At 38.0% G+C, this 21,389-nt stretch overlaps 1 protein-coding gene across 5 annotated transcripts in view; it reads right to left on the bottom strand.

Moving 5' to 3' along the window:
- The window catches only part of GRIA2 (glutamate ionotropic receptor AMPA type subunit 2), an 87,702-nt gene that overhangs the window by 46,044 nt on the left and 20,269 nt on the right, over positions 1-21,389 (bottom strand). For all 5 annotated transcript variants that reach the window (XR_014851692.1, XM_085058581.1, XM_085058580.1 and 2 more), the window contains exon 3: positions 1,042-1,281. Coding sequence is in view for 4 of the 5 variants with exons in the window: in XM_085058581.1 (XP_084914707.1) it covers positions 1,042-1,281 (240 nt within the window). In the remaining variant the exon portion in view is untranslated. The remainder of the gene's footprint in view (positions 1-1,041; positions 1,282-21,389) is intronic.

The following is a 21,389-nucleotide window of genomic DNA, read 5'->3' as shown; positions in this document are numbered from 1 at the left end:
GGATGCTACACACCAGGATTAGCTCTTCTACCTTTAGTGCTAACAAAAATGACAGAGAACTCTCTTGAGGAGATCCCTCCAGCTGCTGAACATCATGTATAAAATGGCATCATAATGCAGAGAATTTAATGTCACCCCATTACTCAACAAACCATGGAGTGGTATAATCAAACTTTGTATCTATTAGCATTTTATAATTTAAAATGTACTTAATATTGAACTCTGATCAATGAACATGCAGGCAAGCAAAAAAATAGCGTTTTTAAAGGGAACAAGAGCAGGTAAGAATAGGAGAAATTTAGCAAGGATTACTAGATGAGGAGAACCTGAAAATGGAATGTTAATCATGGAATTCCACAAGAAGCAGTCAAAAAACGAACCCTTTCTGGATAAAGCTGCCTCTTCTCAGAAAACTAACAGATATACCACAGTTTGACACTGATTTTATCAAGTTCATAAACCATTATATGACTACTACTACAGCCATAAAAGGGCATAGGACTTGAGAAGGCTGTATGGTGGAGTTAATTGATCCCAAGCAATGGGTTTGTGTTCATCAACATGAACAAGAAAATCTGAGCTCAACAGAGGAGAGGAACTTGATATCAAAAGCAGTCTCCAAAGAAGCAGGGACTGACTGCATCCAACATTCTTGCTTGCTTGGGGCCCAGCTACTCATTTTGCATGTGTGAAGTGAACCTGTGGTGGCACGTAGTCCTTCATGCTCAGATTTTCTTTCTCCTAATATGTTTCTTTAACAAAAAGGAAAAAACTTTACATAGAAACTGTTTTACAGCATATGACTAATCTTGCATTGCTTAATAGCTGCAATTATTCTAATGCATACTGTAATATTTTCATTCTCATGTAAGCATTCTTGTTTCTGTCCCTAAAGCTCATTTCTAAATTCAACACTTGATTCAATTACACTTACACCTGTTGGAGGTAAATGTTTCTTCCATTATGACTTATCTAATATGAATTCCAGATTTCAATGAGATACATCTGACAAACGGTGCAGGTAGAAATACCACACCTTACCTCTGTCACTGTCATACAAATACGCAAACTTGGTCCACTGATAGTATTCGATCAAGCTAAGAAGAGCTCCCTTGAGGTCAGGTCTCATCTGAATGACAAAGGGATGTGTTCCATCTGTTGGGAAGCTGGGAGTTATGAAGGAGACATGAAGAGTCCCACAGAATGATGTTATGGTATTTACAGACTTCTTGTCATAGAATCCAAAAATAGCAAAGACTCCTCTTGAAAACTGGGAGCAGACTAGGAAGAAGAAAGACAGACAATTAGAAGGAGACTTTATTTTTAAAAATTATTGAAAACTCTATAATGTATATATTTATGAGGAATGTACGTCCCAAAAGTTTCTGATCACATAAATAACAGGCAAAAAAGTAATACTCTGCTATGGAGATAATTAGTTAGCGTTATTAATCAGTAAGAGAAAATTTACACTAGAAAAACAACAAAAAGAAAATATTAGATATGTGGTTCACACTCCCACACAATAAATTCAGAAATAAAATTCACCAACTTATTCTTATATTCAATTTATGTTGTAAAGAACAGTGGTGCAGACATCAATGGCAATTGCAATTCACAAAATGAGACATTATGACCACACACAGCATTATAGAAATAGCTGAAGTTTTGTAATGTTAAAAATAAACTGCCTCCGAGGTCAAGACGCACTGAGCTTTTTGCAAAATACTTAAGTATCTTTCCATTTTTGAAATATAAAGCCAAAAATAAACCCAAATCTATCAAGAGCAGTAAGAAGTCCATTTGCTTTAGAACCCTCCTGTATCAAAGCATTATTTTAATTCCTGCTTTGTAAGGACTCAGCAAAAGCTGGTCCTTCTGGATGACACTTGCGGTCATGTTGCAGGAAGAATAACCTCATAGGTGTAAATAACATGCTGATCATTCACTTTTTATCAGTGGAGACAATGCAAGCCAGCTGATGAATGCGACTGACCACTGCAGCTTGTGCAAAAGAGCTGGTTCTTCTGGGGTATTCTTTTCTTTGAGGTTGCAGGGTATACTCGTGCCTAAGTTCTACACCCAGGGTACAGTAAGGAAATATTCATCTCTGATTAATTCACACTTATCACTTATGCATTCGTTGGTTTGCAGAGTCACCTTGAACTAGACACATCCTTCTAGAGACACCTGACCTGCTTATAGATAGAAATCACAGTGTAATTGATGCTAATTTTGCCCAGCCATTTAGTGCACTAATCCTTGAATATAATTCATGTAAGTGCAAAAATAAGTTGATTTATTATAAGAATTTCTTAGATTTGAGTTAATACAATATTTTTATCTTTCAAAGTTACTGTATCTTTGTTTTCAAAATTATGTTTCTTTTTAAAATGAAAAAATTACCCCTTTATGTCTGTTACTGCTCATTGCTATTTCCTTTTCATGGCTTTGCCTATGTATCTTTGCTACCAGTCATCTCTCATGCCCTAATTATTCCTATACTCCAATTAAAAGCACCTAAACAGTATGAGTGAAATTCTGAGTCTGCCAGTTTTAAGTTTTCACCTATTAACTTTAATTAGGTCAGAATTTCGCCTCAGGTGAGAAAATACAAGTGATTGAAAAACTTGATGAGTAACACCTCTTTATAAAAGGATGCTGCAGGTTTTCCAGGGCTAAGGTACAAGATGGTCAAACCCTTTCCATTCCAACTGCAAATCATTACAGAATCATATAATTGTTTTGAGTGGAAAAGACCTCTAAGATCAGAGTCCAACCACTAACCCAGCACTGCTAAGTTCACCACTAAACCATGTCCTCAAGTGCCACATCTCAACATCTTTTAAAGACATCCAGTGATAGTTACTCAACAGCTTCCCTGGGACAACTGTTCCAATGCCTCCCAACCCCTCCCACGAAGAAATTTTTCCTAATATCCAGTCTAAATGTCCCCTATCCCAACCTGAGACAATTTCCTCTTCTATTGCTTGTTATCTAGGAGCAGAGACCAACTTTCATATTGCTACACCCTCCTTCCAGACAGTTGTAGAGAGCAATAAGTTCTCTCCTGAGCCTCCTTTTCTCCAGGCTAAACATACCCAGCTCTCACGGACGTTCCTCATAGGACTTGTTCTCCAGACTCTTCACCAGCTCCGCTGTCCTTCTTTGGACTCTCTCCAGCACCTCAATGTCATTCTTGTAGTGACGGGCCCAAAACTGGGCACAGGACTCAAGGCGTGGCCTCAGCAGTGCCAAGTACAGTGGGACAATCCCTGCCCTGGTCCTGCTGGCCATATTATTGCTGATAATGGCCAGGATGCCATTGGCCATCTTGGCCACCTGGGCACGCACTGGCTTGTGTTCAGTTGGGTGTTGACCAGCACCCCCAGGACCTTTTCCACTGGGCAGCTTTCCACCTGCTCTTCCTCCAGCCTGCAGCATGTTACATGCAGCATGTAGTTACATGGGGTTGCTGTGACCCAAGTGCAGGCCCAGTATTTGGCCTTGTTGAACTTTACACAGTTGGCCTTGGTCCATTGATCCAGCCTGTCCAGGTCTTTCTGTGGAGTCTTCCAACCCCCCAGCAGATCAACACTCCCACCCAACTTGGTGTCCCTTGCAAACTGACTGATCCCCTTGCCCAAATCCTTGATAAATACATCAAACAGGGCTGACCCCACCACTGAGCCATGGGGAACACCACTTGTGACTGGCTGCCAGCTGGATGGAACTCCATTCATCTCTGCTCTCTGGGCCTGACAATCTAGCCAGTTTTTCCCTCCTCCAAGCCATAAGCAGCCAACTTCTCCAGGAGAGTGCTGGGGAAAATGGCACCAAAGGCTTTAATAAGGTCCAGGTAAACAAGTTTCACAGCATTTCACTCATCCACCAAGCAGGTCATCTTACTATAGAAGATCAGGCTGAACAAGGACCTGCCTTTTACAAATCTGTGCTGGCTGGGACTGATCACCTGTTTGATCTGAATGTGCCCTGTAACAGCACCCAAGATGACCTGCTCCACGACCTTCCCTGGCACTGAGATTTGACTGACAGACCAGGTCATCCTTCTGACCCTTGTAGAAGAATGAATGTCACATTTGCTAATTTCCAGACAACTGGAAGTCCTAGCAGACTTGGTGTCAAATCAACTGACCCATGGAAAAAAAAAAAAAAAAAAAAATTCTACTGATGACACCAGGCTCAGAGCCAGGTACTGATCTGCTGGCTTGCTAGTTCTGTTTCTTCCCTGATCTCCTCTGCACCTGGAGGGATAGATAAAACTGCCACTTGTGCCCCTGATCCTTCAACCAATTGTCCCAAGTCGCTGAAGTCTCTTGGTTGCTCTCAGACTTCTTGTTGCAACTTCATTGCTGCCTATATGAAATAAATCAATCAAGGATAATAATCAAAGGCAGTATTCAGGGCGAGAAGCTCTCTCGTCATGTCTTAAACCCAAGCCCCAGGGAGGCAGCACACTTCCCTAAGAAGTGGGTCTGGTTGGCATAAGGTGCCTTCTGTTCCCTTCAGAGGGGAGTCTCCTTTGAAAATGACCCATCTTTTTTTCTTTATGGAAGCAGTTTTGATGCACAGAGTAAGCCAACCTCAGCAACACCTCCATGCTGGATGAATCATCATCCTTGTTATAGCTCAGTTTCACCTGCAGACCCTCATACCTGTTATGGGAGAGCCCTGGGAAGGTGTGACAGTCACAGAGGAGACACACCAGGTATCACACACACCAGGCAGGAACCCATCACCATTGCCCCCTATCCCTTAAGTCTCTGTGTGCACCAGGCAGAGAGAGGAAAAGGAATCCTCTGTATCATGTACCCAGTGTGCCTGTCCAGCCTGTCTCAGAGAAAGGGTACAATACCATCAGTCTCTCCCTCATGCTCTCACTGCCACTCCTGCACCCACTCACCTCTCAGAACTCTGTTCCTGAGCAGAGGAGTTCCCCTACCCAGGCACACCTCCCACAGGAGTGCTCACTGCTGCTGGTCAGCACTGGTAAGGGCAGGCTCCACCCTAGAAACCTGACACCTGTGTGTCACCATGTTCCCATCGGAGCCCTGCCCGGGCAGCTGTGCCATGTTGAGCAAAGATTTCTGCAAAAGGCTGTGAATTTTCTGAATAGCTTTACTGTTTAAGTTACTGGAACTCCTTGTTCTATTCCACATCATTATGCTCTCACTGAGGCAAGACCAACTCACTACCTCCCCACACACTCATGAATAATTGTTTCCCATGTGCAGTGAAGGCTAAATACTGTCTGAATTTGCTACAGCGAAGTCATTAATGCCTCATAACTCACCTTCAAAAATACACATTAAAATAAACCATCAGTTTACTTCTGGATTCCTGGATAAGAATCTTGCAGAAGACTGTTACTACATTACTGTGACCTTCTGTATTAAACCATTTTAATGTTGTGTATAAGGTGAGAGGCAATAGCAGCCTCATCAAAGGACCATTGAAAAAGAAAAATGTTTTATGTCACTACTGCCAACAGCTAGGATGCTACCACATCTCTTGTCACACCTACTGCTTTTCTTCCATCACCAGTCAGTGATCTTAGGCATAGATGGAATGTTCTCTACAGCAGCCAACAACCAGAAAATTTGAAAACCACAGGTGATGCTTTTTCAGAATCACCACCCATCCTTTCCTCACCTTCCTGACACTGGAGACCTTTACCTTGACCCGTGAGTTTTCTCACCTTTGATTTTCCTATTTTCTCCCCTGTATACTGGGGACAGAGGGGAGAGTGAGTGGCTCTGTGAGTGCTTTGCAGCCAGTAGAGTTAACCCAGGACAGGGTAAAAGCTGTTATTCCACCTTCTATCCAAAGGACAGATCTAGCTGTCTTATTCAGCTTATTTTAAGCTGAACATCCTCCCTGACAAGGCACAAGCTCATAGCACCTCTCAACACAACTTACTTAAATACAGCACTCTTGGATTAACACAGTGAACAACTCTCCATTTATTAATCTTTACACCTGATAAATCACCAGTCCTTACACACCTGTGTCTTCTTCTGGGAAAGCCTGGTAAAACTGGTATTTTGATCTCATGTCCTGCACAAAGTGAAAGACAAGTGAAAAGCACCATCTCTAGCTGGAAAAGTCAAGTCACTGCATTTCTAAGTACCTACAGGAGCTAGCTTCAGATTAAAAGCTGAATTACACACACGTGCAAACAAATAATATGGTAAAAGCAAAAAAAAAAAAAAATTAAAATTATTATGAAACCTGCAAAACAGATATAATATCCTATTTAATTCAACCAGGGCTCCCTTAATGTGAAACAAAAATCTCTCTAACACAAATCTTTAAGCAAGGACATAACTCACATCTGGGTCAGCCAGAAAAATCAGGATCAACTATAATCCAGGTAAAAATAAATTTTCATCACCAGTGATCAGTGACACAGTTGCACAATGAAGAACCTCACTGTTATGCTTTTCTGCATGAAATTGCACCAAAGGTAAGTGGGCAGGCACCTATGCCATGTAATAAAAAGTGCTACAATTAAGCATTTAGAGTTTGTCTAAGACAAATTCTTGCAATTTTTCTGGGTTTTTTTTTGTCTTCTAGAAGCAGAAGGGGAAAGAAGGGACACTATTTCAAAATATAATGGTGATCCAGTGGATAATGCAGAAACTGCAATTGTTTTTGGCAGGATTCCCACCTAAGACTACAGCCATGTTGCTATTGCTGGAAGACATTAGTTTTATAACGGTGAATCACAAGCTGCTCACAATTATTAGAGTAAAAAAAAAGTCATGATGATTAGGACTCATAAGCCATTGAAACATGAAAGATCTATTCCATTAATGACATTAGAACAAACTGCCAGGATTAATTTCTTTCAAGCTCTCCTATATGAATTGGGGTTTTTTGGTTTATGGGGTACTTTCTAGAAATAGTCTGTAGCTTATTTAGCAACAAGAGGGGAAGAATACAGTAAGCTCATTTTGTGATCACTTTTCTAGAGAGATTCTCCTAGAATGACAAAAAACTGTGAATTCCAAGAAACAGGGTAAATAAAAATTCCTGAGAAAGAGCAATCACCAGAAGGTTTTGTTATAGTTAAGATTTAAGTATTTTATGTTTGACTTCTTGTTCTTCCACAAACATAGCCAGGGACAAACCCAGTTTGTCTTTGTTTTCCAGAGCACTGAAAATGTGCCCTAGACTTTTATTCCAAAAGCTAGGGGCCAGATTTGTTCAACAACAAAATTAAGCTAAGCCTGCAATAAGAAATAGGTGCCCTGTCAGAGGGCAGCCAAAACTGCTTTCTCCATTATTAACTCTTCCACTGTTAACTATATCTGCTTTTTCTTAGAACTCCTTTTAACCACAACACGTTCATACTTTCTTGCTTTCCCACTTTCTCTCCATTTCACTATTCTGTTCTGTCAATTAACTCTATAAGCAGGATAACCTGATATTTTCCACTGTTGTCATAACTGGTTCTTCAGAAACAAATACAGCAATACATACTCTTTGCCTCTCATCATATACAGCATATTTCTGTGATGCATTTCATCCTAAAACCAAAGCTCAGGAAGTGCCAACTGAAGAGTACCCATGCAAATTCCAAATACAAAAATATTACAAACACACTAAGCTTTACACAATGAAGTGACACCAGTTAAGGAATGATAGTTTGTTTGCATGATTGACGAACTGAATCATTAAATCACATAGAAATAGTTGGATCTGAATACATATGCTTAGAACCTCTTCCTGATTAAATCTTCCTAAGCCAAGATTTTCTTCCTTCAGTACTCTCCAAAGGGAAACTAATGTACCTAATAATTGTTTACATTCAGGGACAATTAAATGGAAAAAAGAAAATTAGCAAAATGCTAATTACTTACTGAAACAAATGTCTACTAGTACCAGCTTACAGGTAAATTTCCCAACACTGGTATCATAACTCTTGACATACTTCTGAATTTTTGAGAATTTTGATACCTGGTTTCTGTCCAAAGATGAAAATTTAAAATGAAAAAGTATTTGCCATTCAGTGCTTAGATTTCAAATGCTGTCCAGTATTCATGTGACTTTATATGTTATTTTATTATAATACCTTGGTTTACTATAGTACTAACAAAACTGTTTTAGCATTAGCATAAGGAAGTAAGCATTTAGTGCAATTATTTAATCACACACAATGGAATAATCATTCTCTTTCTTCTATGAGAAGGAAATTATAGCATAAACGTAAAGAAAATCTCAAGCACTGTCTCTCAAAAAGAGACCAAAACACAAAGGAAACACTCATTGGTTTGAAAGTTGATAGATGAGTCGGAAGGAGCCAGGAACAAGATGTGGAAACTGAATGCCCAACTTACACAATCATTTCAGCTTCTGAAAGACGACATTATGAATAAGCAGACAGTGGAAAGGAACAATAGAGGGAGCAAAAAATAAGCAGGAACCACAGAGAAAAGAAAGAATTCACATGTGATTGAAACTGTATCAGAAAATCGCTGTGAAAACATAAAACATTGTGGATTGCTTCCAAGGCCATTACAAAACCTGCAGCACAGCAGACAGCACATTTCATACACATTCCTAGACTAAATAGGTTTTTTTCAGCTAATATTATACATATAGTCTGCATGGTCTATTTTACCCATTCAGATTATACTATTACATCCCAGACATAAGCTTCCCCTCAGGAAGATTGAAAAAGGCAAAAGGAATCACCAAAGTCCATCCAGAGTGAACCACAAAAAAGTATGTTTTAAGCAGAACAACCTGAGATGGAAATACTTCTTTTTAAAGCCCACAGTAGGCTAACTGAAATTGGGAAAAGAACAGTTCCCCAAGGCTCAAAAAAGAGCATAATAACTGAAAGATAAGAGACCAAAGCTTCATGGTAGTATTCAATAAAACATGGACAGAGAAACCAAATAAAAGCTGGCATTTTTAAATTCCAAGATACACTTTACCAAAGCTGAGAGGCAATCAATGCCAATTAAAAAATCAATGGCAATCAGAATTAAAAATATGCTACACTTCTGGATAATAGCACACCGAATTACAATTAAAAAACCTTCCCTTTTATCTCTGCAAATTATAATTCCAGCACCGATAAATGTGGAGTCCTATCTTATTTTAAGCATTTAAGAAAATCTGGCCAAAATTATAGCCATTCAATACTGATCTAAACTATGTATTTTCCTCTTTGCAGATTGTGCATACACATATCTTATGGCTAAAACCCCCCCAGAACAAACCAGACCTCATTGGGAAAGGTAATCACTGAATATTGAGCTCACACACAAAGACCAATGTGGAGCTCCTAAGTACCTCAGCAATGAGCTCCTCACCTGTACACGCAGCATCAATGCACAAAACGTGACTTACAGCAACAGACAGAGCTCATGAGCCATCAGTCTGTATCAGAAAGGGGGGGCTCAGCTTTGCACAGACTAGGGAAATTCTCACAGCCTCAGAGACTGAAAAATGAAGAATTTAAATCTTGAGGCTTGAATGTCTGTACAGGACAATTATGGTGGAGCAGATACATAGGATTTTTTATTTTCACCTTTTCTGGCAGAAATGCCATCTTCAGTTATTGCTACAATCCGAAATGTTTGCTCAGAGATTATGCAACTGAATGGAACTTTCCACACCTTGTTATTAGCAAAAGCAGCTTTGATCATTTTGTAAAATTAGACTCAAAACCTGGTTTGCTGCAGTACAAAACAAGCTCAAAAGCCAGAGGAGAGGCAGATTAATCTATTGCAACCGGTCAATCATACTTCACACTGAGGAAAGAAACTTTGTGCCAATATGGGATATTTTAAGCAAGCACAAAAAGCCTTCAAGAAGTTAGTAGCCATCTGTTAGGAAAATACATGATGATAGGCACAGCTTCTCTATATGCTAATGCTGCAATAATGAAGGTGGTAAATAAACATCATGTTCACAATGAAACAACAGGTCAGAAAAACAGTCTGTTTCAATGACAGTTGCATTCAATTACATATTGTTTGGCTGTGCACTGTAAAGCATTTGAAAATCTTTTTCATTGCTAGAACAATTACCATGATGCAAAAAAATCATTGCAAACACCATTGGAAAGAATCATTTTAAAACCATTATGCTTTTTATGAATCAAATAAGATTCCTCTAATAAAATTAAAATGCAAGTCTCCTCATGAAAGAAAAAAAAAATGCACATTCCACAAAATTCTTACACAGTTCTTCACTGTTAGGATCCTAATGTATTTGTCTAAATCTCCATTTTCTCCAGCTGAAGGAAATACAATGTTTCCTGAACCCCATATATAGTCACCTGGGAACTCTATTAAATAACAGAAATATAAATTTATCTTGTCTCCAAAATCCAATATTCTTCAGGAAGCTTCTCTCCCCTGCCTCACTTCTTTCTCTCCTTCCACATCCCAAATAAAAACCATGCTGTTTCCATTTGACTACACAAACTTTAACTCATCAATTTCCTTCAAATCTAAGAACTCACCTTGCAAATATGCCTGGCTGGCTTTCTGACTGTGTTTCTACCTTTCCCAACGACTACAACCTTGCCGTAACACAAAATTTTGAGTGTCCAACAAAGTATTACTCCTTGATGTAGAGGCATGTAATCAAACCTAAGAAGAGGCTACTGGCTTTTTGGAGCTACACTGAAAGTCATGGAGAAGTCATCTGTTTCAGGGCCAGGCTTGCTTTGTTCAATCAGCATAACTCTACTGAATTTAACAGAGCCAATATAATTTATCCAAACTAAAAATGTAATTCTCCATTTTTAGCATAACCATTTTTACACATATTTTCAAACCAGAAATATTATATACGACAGAAAACTCATCATCTCCTCTTCCCTTTAATCAGCATTGCTGGAAGCATCCCATTTCTACATTTCATTAAGCTAATCATATTCCAGTTCCCAAGAAAATGTCATTGTGTAAAACTTTGAAAATCTGTAAAAGGATTTGGAAAGAGATAAAATAAACTTGGTAGGTAAAACTACTTGTTGTTAAAATGGTGACAGATTGGGATTCAGTTTATGAACTTGTTTTACTTTAATTGAGCTACAAGGACGAATCATCACTCCTGAACAGACTGTCTAACACCATCTAAAAGGAAACGTGGTTTCAGCACAGAATTTCCCTGTTAGAAGGATGAGAATAGCTACTACAAAAGACTCTGAGGTTACCTCATAAAAATAAAAAAGTAGTAAATCTGGAACAAATCTTAAGGAAACTGCTGTAAGGAATAAAGATGATTTAATGAGGCAGAGAAAGTACAGCAGAAGATACGAAAGTGATCTGTTACTTTTGAAGAAGGCTTCAAACGACATTTTTAAAGGAACAAGCCGTGATTTTCCAACTGGTCACTGGTGAGCTCCCATACATCTGAGAAAGTCAGATGCTTAGTCCTATTTATTGCTTACATATCTCTGTCCGAAATGCTGCAGCTGGGAGTGTACTTCATACACCCTGCACAGGCCAGCCTTGTCACTCCAGCACGGCCAGCACTGCAGCACCCAGCTGTGCTACAAACCTGTCCTACCCAGCCGAAGGTCCTCTCCCTCCACACAGCTGAACCTCATTTTCAACTACGTTTCCTAACAAAAAATTTTTGGCATAAACATAACTCTGCTGTGAGGAATATCTCAGACAAATTCATGATTAAATGTTAACAATAAGAAAGACAAAATACCTCAATTTCCTATGCTGTAACAGGTCCAACAGCTTCTACTCCTCATAGGAATAATGATGGATCTCTTCCACCTGTAACAATTTCCACCCAGCACTGCTCAAGCCTATACCACTGGCCTACAGAAAAGGATGGTTTCATGTGGTTCTTTTGGAGAATTTTTTGCAGTACTTCCAGCCACCATCTAACTTCCTGCAACATCTTTCAGATTTATGACATTCATTGGGATAATGAGATGTTAACCTAATTGTCAGGCTTTATTTGGATTTACAAATGGTCCAGTATTCGCATCACACACCTTCCTATCTGCATGCTCAATTTTTCCTATGTCTGTAGAAGTTAGAGAAACATAATTTATTTGGGAAGTATTCAAATACCATTCAATAAACATTATTAGTAATACAAATCAGAAAAGCAGTAAGATCCCCTTAATTAGGTCACTCTAGTGAACAGCTGTTTGTCCTGATTATATGACTTATTTAATTAAGAGATGAACATATTCAAAAATAAAACAGCACGGAGAGCTTTAAAATGGTAAAATAAAATGAGCACGCATTGTAAACATAGTAAGAAAATTTATATTCCTTGCCTCTCCTTTTTCAATTGCTTTAATCTTCAATAACTTGATACACTTCAAAATGCATTGAAAGTTTCAAACGTTTTTGGTTTTATTTAGGAAAATTCAGTATAGGGTTAGCTGATTAACTCGTTAATGAAACTTGCAAAGATGTGATACAGCACATCATTACCAGTTACTTTAACAAAGCAATGATTCACCCTTTTGCTTCACTGTGACTAAAATTACACTTCCAGATTTTTCCTCCTGTGTTGAGATCTCACAGAAGTGGAGCTAATTGGTTTAATGAAGTTTTACACTGTTTAACCTCTATGTTTTGCCTACATTACCTGAGTTAATTTGAGCACCTACGTTGTACTGCATGCTATGTATAGAGGTGCACATACACTACATCAAACTAAAAAGAAAATCATTTACAGAGGAAACTTATGCAACATCTAAAACAGCATGAAAAAACATTTCCACTCAGCACTGAAATAGTGTCAGAGTCACATTTTCTGGGCCTTTAAATTCTCTATAGCAAATCTCCTGCTATATTATGCATGTTCTCTGTATCTTTATGTATTGATTATGTATGTTTTAAATATATGTTTTGCAGAAGCTTACAGGATTACTAGATTTGGCTTTATAAAAACATCCCGTTCACCCACCCTCATTGCTGTTTGAGGGGTGAGCCTGTCACCACAATAAAAAACCCCCAAAACACCAACAACAAAACCCCCAAACAAAAACTTACAAACAAACAATCTCCCCCCCAAAGCAAAAGACATTTGGTGGCCTTACAGTTTCAAACCATACCTCCTTTAGCAGAGCAAAGCAGATCTTAATGTCAGGGAATGGTCTGATGTGCATATAAATAAGATCAGCAACTTATTTTTGGAAAATGAGCTTTTCACCACATGTTCTTATGCTTTAAAACTTTACTGTAATTTGCCTGAGACAAATAATAATTGAAATATTTACCAACCCTATCTGTATTTCCTCTAGCAAAGGAAACAAACTTTTCACTTTTCCTTGCACATAGTTACTTCAAATTGACCTTGTTTATTAAGAGCTTCTAAGCACATATTAAGTCAAAATAATGATCTTTGCCAGGCACATTGACATCACAGAAATTAAAATCCACTTCTCCTCAGATCAAATATTAGAAAAAAGTATTCAGTAGAGAGTTCTTCTAGAAAATGTTGGTTCAAGGAGACACATCAAGTTTAAGCAGCTGACAATAAGCCCTCTAGTAGCAGATTACTGACACTAGAAAAAAGATATTACCACCAGCACAGCACATCAAAAGGCCAGACTAAAGATCTAGGCTGAATGCTCCACCTACTTGAAGACCTACTCGCAGCATATACTGCACCCAGTTCATTCATACTGGCCTTTAACTATGAGTTCAGTAGCAATCAGTGCACTGTCCTCAGAGCACATGTGCAGAATGGCAAGTTGCTATTGAAGATGGAATATATTGGCTTCAGGGGTTTTACCTTGGGCTGACTTTAGGTTATTCCTGTGGACTAAATGCCCACTAGCAATTTGATTGCATTGGTGGAATTCCAGAAGCACATCCTCCAGTTCAGTTAATTCAAAAAGAATGTGTTCCTCATGCACCTAAACCACTCCAGAATAAGAAACAAGCAGCAGAGTCATGGCTGAAAAATTCTTGAAATAATCTACCCTTAAATCAAACTGAATTATGCAGGTGGAGACACCCATGTATTCCCAGCAGGTATAAAAAACATACTTCCATTTGAACATAAGTAAAATTTGATATGATGGGATAGCACTAGAACTGGTTACACTGGGCTGCATCAATTTAGTTTCCTTTGAGTACGTCAGGTTTTCACTGACAATTTGCTAAAAAGGAGCTTACACCAAGAACAAAAGTATCAAGCTTCAAGTCTTAACTTCCTGATCTTAACAGGTGCTTGATTCTTCACAATCACGTATGTTCAGGCTGCATCATCTCTCACCAAAACAAAAAAAGAAATTAAAAAAACCAAAACTCATTTACCCATGTTGATGTCTTGCACAGCCCTATCATTAGCGTCTGGCTTGGTGTTTTGTTTGATGTCCTAATTCATTGAGATAATGTTAAATGTGTCCCTTGCCAAAGAAATATTACTTCCCTTCTCTCCTGTTATTTTTAAAAATGCATGAATTTCAAACAAGTGTCATGATTTGGATGTCTGTTTCATGAAGTAAACACCAGGCATCGGCAAAATACCGTAAATCATGCTGTAGATCTTGCAGACTGATTTGTTATACTTTTAAGTGGCTACTTAAAATTTCTAGCACTAGCCAGCTGGAGTGGTTGCTGTGCACTGCACAGAGAGTAGTCCAGTCCTGAATAATTAGACTTCAGAAGTTATAAAACACAATTGAGCTCCTACAGTAAAAAAAAAAAATCTGTGGCAGCTCTAACACCCTCCATTACTTGTGGAAAATCAGACCACAATTTTCGTAGCTAAGAAACAACAGCTGGATCAGTTGCTGAAGTTCAAGTGAAACAGCTAAGATTTTTTGCTCTATCCTAATACTGAAGCAAAGAATATGCTTTTTAGTGTTTCCCCTACTTGACAATCAGTAGGTATTTTGAATTTTGGATAATCTGGTCGGGAGGCTGTATGCTTGGTTGGTTTAGCATTTTTCCATAGTTTGACCAAGAAATAACGTTTAGGTTGCTCTAAATTTATGGGTTTTAAAAATGTTATTTATCTTTCTAAGTCACACTTCCTGCATTTAACTGAAATATTACCTCTATTATGGTAACTTTGTCCAGGGTAATCTAGTACCTCACACTGTTTTGCCTGGAATAATTAGTTTTTGCACATATAGCATTCTAATGCTTCATGCTTTTAAAATAGCTTCTATAAATATACCTGATCAGCATTGTAATGCAACAAAATACAGCATTTTGCAGCATATGGCATGCGAAGCAGTGAAGGGCAAGCCTAGATCTCAGCTGTGGCATGCCACCTAGTTTGTTCCATAACACTTATTTAACCATATGGCTCGTCCTAGGTGGCAAGCCACCACTAAAACACAGGTGTGTATCCTTTCACTTGAATTCATGACCCATACAACAAAGCTGAACTCAGCTCTTCTAATCCCATATTCAGTGCCACTTCTGCTGTATAAATTTACATAGGGTTTACTACAAGAAACAAACAGAAGTTGTGCATGACACCTGCGCATGACAAAATACTTAATTACATGGACAACTGTTTAAAAACATTTCCCTCTGGAGAACAAAGCCTAATCTAATGTTCATTGAGAGTTATATAAACCACAGAAAAAGGATGCATTTAAAAGAAAAAATGTATAGTGTCTGACCAACTGCAAATGGGTTCCCCGACTTCCTCTGAAACAAAGCCATCAGCATGGAATCAAAATCTCATTTATTCTGGATCAATTGCCAGTGAGGCAAATCTGAAAATTTTAGCATGCTGGTTCTTCCAAGTCTTGGCTCTTCCAAGGTTCTTATTTCAGAACTGCTCTGCCTCTGATCCTCACCATTAATGTAGTCTTTTTCCCTTGCTTTCCACCTGACTATAAGAAATCTCTTTCAAGAAGTCCTCTGAGCATATTAGGGTTCATCCCCTAAAGGACCACAAATTGACAGAAAGGCTTCTGCATTCAAACACTGCCAGTGTGGTACCCTTTAATACTTCAAAAATCAGAAAAGGCTGAAACCTATAAAGACTTTTTTGCTGCTCTCTACATTAAGTCACACTGAAAACATTGTTGATCATCTGGCTGAATGTATTACATAAACCAGCCCTGGGATTTTTCCCCTTTCACCCCAGTCTTTTCACCATTTCATTGAGCATCCTTTTTTGGGGATACTGTGAAATGCCTCGCCTGGAAAACTAGAAGTGCCTCAGTTCACCCTCTAAGAAACATGGAAAACAGCTCAAGTCAATTCTAGAATTTCCCTGAGCAGAGCTGGTGCTTCAGTACCTGAAATTACCATTGAAAATATTTGCAAGAACCACCATTTTATTATGCAAACATGTGAAATACAGTAGCAGCTTAATCTTATTCTCATTGGGGTCATTGGAAGTTTTGCTATTTACTGAAAAAGGAAACAGATCAAACACAAGAAGCTTAATAATCCGAGCTCACTCACCATTGTGCAAATAGCACTTGATTAATTCAAGGTACCATCGGAACATACAGAATGGCTCTGCGCAGGGAAAGGTGAAGTCTCACTCTTCGCAACGGGAGAAAACCACTATACCACAGAAACTCTGGGAGTAATCCAGCATGCCTCAGGGTGCCACTGGTGGCCAAAGAGCTACACGATGGCTCTGTGTGTCCATAATACTCTCAGGGCTCAAGGCCCCCCATAACTCCCCACCTTACAGACACACAAGTAAATCCCATTGAAAATGCAGTTCTCCAGACAGCTCACTGAAACCAGCTATGAGTTCACAGCATCAGGCAGGGCAATTCTGTCCACAGATATATTTGGTTTTAATGAATCCAGAACAAAGTTGCATTTTTATAGTCTTTGGCTCTACTAACATATTTTATGTAACAGCAAGAAGAAATTTGTTTAGACAGTGATAAATACAGAGGGGATAATGTATATGTTGCTGCTATCTTCTGTCAAATAAATGCTAGTCAGACATATCAACTCTTACTGTGAAGACAGACTGCCTGACTGGTAGAGAAGTTTTGAACCTTTACAAGACACTTAAACCATGTGTCTTGATCAATTCATATGCAGATCCTTTTCTTCAGCAGAACTTTTTTGCATTGTTAGCCCACGTTGCTGAACTTAACCTACTATAAAAGTAGTGAATATAGGAACTGCTCTGTTCCCTTTTAATTTGAATGGTGATAAAAATGCAAATCAAACAAAAACATTTTATAACAGCATAAAGATTTTATATGTAGCTAGCAAATCATAAAAAGATGCATATTTACAGAGGTTTTAAAAATTTTACAAGAATTCCAGACAAAAAAAACAGTTAAGTAAACTGCAAATATAAATCACACAGTATCTTGAAAGGTTACATGAGAAAGAACAAGAGGAAGTAAAAAAAGAAAGGAAAACCAAAGGAAGTCAGAAATAAGGCACAACCTCTCCTCCTTTTCCGCTTAATACAGTATCTTAAAAGTACCTTATAGTGTCTTAAAAGTCATGTAAGTAGAAAACTATGCCAAGAAAAATTGTGGAAAACTATGGAAAACTGTGCTATCTGAACACAAAAATCGTATTTGTTTTCATGACTATTAGATCTGCATGCAATGCATAAGATAAAGTATGTTCTCCATATTCAAAAAACAATTTAAAAATATGTTCAGATTGAAGGGACTATTTTTGTTTTCAATTACTTGGCTAAATATGGAGTACATTAAAATACTGCAGACATATCATTCATTATATAGTTGCCAATTGCAAAAGCATTTTGTGTGCTTAAAATGTAAAATATCTTGGAGTGCTTTACTAACCAGTTTAAAAGGTTAGAATATGCGTAAAATATGCTAGCTAGGGACTTAAAATTAATGAATTACTTGCTGTAAGTAGGCCAAATTACATGAGCTTTCAAAAAGAAAAAGTATTTTATTCTACATGACAATTCTGAAGTAGATTAATGACTTAAGCACAATATGGAACAGGGATACAACATAAAAGGTTAAGCAGCACTGTTGATGGCAAAAGGCTTAACCTGCTTCACACAAATATGGGAGATCAATTACTATTTTTATATAAACATAGGTATTCAGAGCTTTCCTTGAAAAGTCCAAATGAAAATCATGAAAGTAAAATTCTGAGCAAGCATGCACTAAGTACCGTAAGCAAAGGGTATCTCAAGCATTACTTATATTTTATGTAAAAAATGTGACTTGGCCTGTGTTTATCACACCTACTCCATTAAAAAGCTTACTCTGTCTCAGATTCCTTTTCAGGGATACCAACTCAGGCTGTGAAACTGCATTAAAATATTAATTTAAAGAATGATCTATTTGAAGAATGGTATAATGGTTAATTTTCCTTTACTTTCAACTTCTTTGTTTGCCCTTTTAAATTTTTTGAGTCCTTTCTATTATTACCATGTAACACTCTAGCAAGTGTTGAGCTCCAAGCTGTCCATATTGCCAACTTCTTGAAGACATTCAAAAAAGTTCCCACCAGTTTCATACAAAAATCACAAGCAGAAGAGATGACTAAGACTGCAAAAATATTCCCATCTAAGTCACTCTCCTTCTAGAGCAGGACCATGTCTTTGACCCACTCCTAACTAGACAACTTTCATCAATCATGAGGGATATTCACGAGCTAAGCCACGACTGCTGTAAATGACAAAAAGTACACTGAAATTCTCTTTGGACTCTAGCATACAGAAATGAAGGATGTTTAATTCACCTTGTTGGGAGGTTTTAAAATGCACATTAACTTTATGACTTTAGCTAGGCCATCCTAACCTTTGTTGGGTATGTCTGTGTAGACAGTGTCACAGTTTCCATCACTTCAGAAGGAATGTCATTTAACCCACGTTATCTTCGCTGGATGCTAAGCTGCACTTACTGCACAGTATCAGCAACACACTTTACAGGGTGGGCTTTTGTGTTTAAACCCTCAGTAACATTTCAGAGAGAGGTATTCTGTGGGGGAAGAAACCCAGCTCTTAAATATTTTAAATAATGGTTATATTTAAAATTAAAAAAAAATCTAAAAACTTTTATTTCTAAACATATTACAAGCACAAACTGTACACGGAAAAATGACACTTGATTATGACAGCATAACTCTGCCATGGATGCTCCTGTTCTGGAATATTCCTTAAGAAATGAAGCCTGCACTAAAAATTAAAAAAAAAAAAAAAAAGCTGAAATAGTATACTTGATTTCAAAGACTATGTACTAAAGGCCAAACAGTTATAATATTAATTAGTGGACTAAAAGTTAAATCAATGCAGCACAACACAGATCAAAGACGATTTGTGCCCTAACGTTCTCACAGCAGACTGTACAAAACTCTATTTTTAGGGGGTTTTTTTCTACAGCCTTAGATGTACCTTATACTTATCTCATCCCCACAGCATGAGAATGTTTATGAGAAAATAGAATGACCTCACACAACTTTCTATAAGTAAAGAAGGAGAAGCTAGAAAAGAAAGGTAAAATTCTTAATTGTAGATGGAAAGTTGGAGGCAGATGAAACAAAAAAATAATTATGAAAAACCCATTATTTTCTGTGAAAAGTAAAGGCAAAGAGAAGAAAGAACAACTGCAAAATCATCACTGGAAAAGTGTGATTTATCCAGCTAAAGTATTTTATAGTACATTCCTTGCTGTTTGCTCATGCCAAACAGCTTAACCATTGAAGGTGTCCCTTTTCTCTTTCTGTACTACAGCTAGAAAGAATGCTGTGTCATTGCTGACAAACTGCTATTCTCAGAGGTGCCTAACTGAAAGTCCCACATAAACTGATTTTCTGTCTCACTTTAATATGGCATGACCTCAACCACTCTCAGTTTCAGCACCTGAAGTTGCCCAGCCACAAAACCCTTTGGCCTTTGAATGGTTACGCTCCTTGGCAACTGGCGTTTGTAAGTACCTGAAACTGTGCACTATTAGATGATAGCAAGTGAGTCACAGTGGCAGATTAATTAGGGCTCCCAAACCAGAGAGGGGGCAATGAGAGGACAAGAAGAGTCTGCCATTTTAGGTGCTTAAGCAGCAGTGAAATCAGCAACAGGGCTAATGCCTTAGAAACCATTACAATTAAGAGAAGTCCTCCTAGGGGTAATTCTTGCAAATGACAAAGACTTTCTTTTGTGTTCAAAGGCCTGGAATATTTATCTTTGGAAAATCAACTCATTTACAAATGTAACTGCAGTAGTGAGCCACCATTATTATAATTAACCTTTAGTGGGGATCCATCCTCATGATGCACATTTCAGTCTCATTTTATAAGAATGGAGGCATTGTTGAGTGGCTTTAGTGAAAAAACATCCTAAACATACTCGGAATAGAATCAGGATCCAAAAGAGCAAGTACTTTAGGAAAGCCTGAGATACTGTCTGTGATGAAATCCCTTCTAGCAGGTTCACTCAAGGTACTAAATGCTCAATCCAAACACTGGCAGATCAGTCAGAGGAGAAAAGCAATCTTTTTTAATGGTCCTTTGGGAAGACAGGGCTTGCAGTGAATTTAGTACTTTCTGGTGTATTGTCTACATTCCAAGAAAGAGTATTAAATACTGAAAGGACCTATGGAAGATGAAGTCATTGTGAATTATAGTCTAGTGCATGGCACTCTAAGAGAGGAACCCATCAAAGCCTTTTAAATTCCAACACACAAATTGTGAGTTGGCAGTGTATGCCAGTTTTTACCAAATCACAGCAAAATGCAGATCATAAAAAAAGAGGCCATTAGGTCAGATACAAGCATTATGAAAAAGCAAAGCAGCTAAGAGCATCAACCATGTTAAGTGGTGTAAGAAATGTCAATATTCTTATTTACATTAGCAGAAATTTGCAATGAGTCTATGAAAATTACAAAGTAGGCAAAAGAAAAGGGGAGTGATGGCTACTCTGGAATAGTGTTTTCTAACTGGGATTTTCAAAGTATAAAGATTGTATCATCCTTTAATGCAAAGAAAAGTATTAAAATGACAGTAAGGAAACAGCATCAAATGATAGAAAGACTTAGGGCAGCATACTTATAGACAGAAATGCCATTGATACATGGAGAAAACTGACACCAATGCAGCAACATTATACTAAAACCCAGAAATATCCACTGCTTCACTGTCTGGCATTCCATTAATATGCATATAACAGCACTGCAACACTTCTACTGATCATCTTCTTGGCAAACCACTAGCTTCTTCAGTGCCAAGATTTTAGGTCGATGATCTCAGAGATACAAATATATGCCCTTAAAGTGAAATATATTCTGGAGAGAAATTCCTGTCTGAGACGTTCAGTCATTCCATTTGCAAGACAGACGAAATAAAAAGAAAAGCAAGCTATAGAGATGTATGCATGCTATTACAAAATACCTGCTGGCATCTGAAAATAAACTGGCAGAAAATCAGGATAAATGAGATTTGAAGCAAACAACCCTTTGAAGATAATAATGATGCGATAAATAA

The sequence above is a fragment of the Lichenostomus cassidix genome, chromosome 4 (assembly GCF_008360975.1).
Source record: "Lichenostomus cassidix isolate B80296 chromosome 4, HeHo_3.0, whole genome shotgun sequence".
Classification (NCBI taxonomy): domain Eukaryota; kingdom Metazoa; phylum Chordata; class Aves; order Passeriformes; family Meliphagidae; genus Lichenostomus; species Lichenostomus cassidix.
This window is presented reverse-complemented; position numbering and strand designations above follow the sequence as displayed.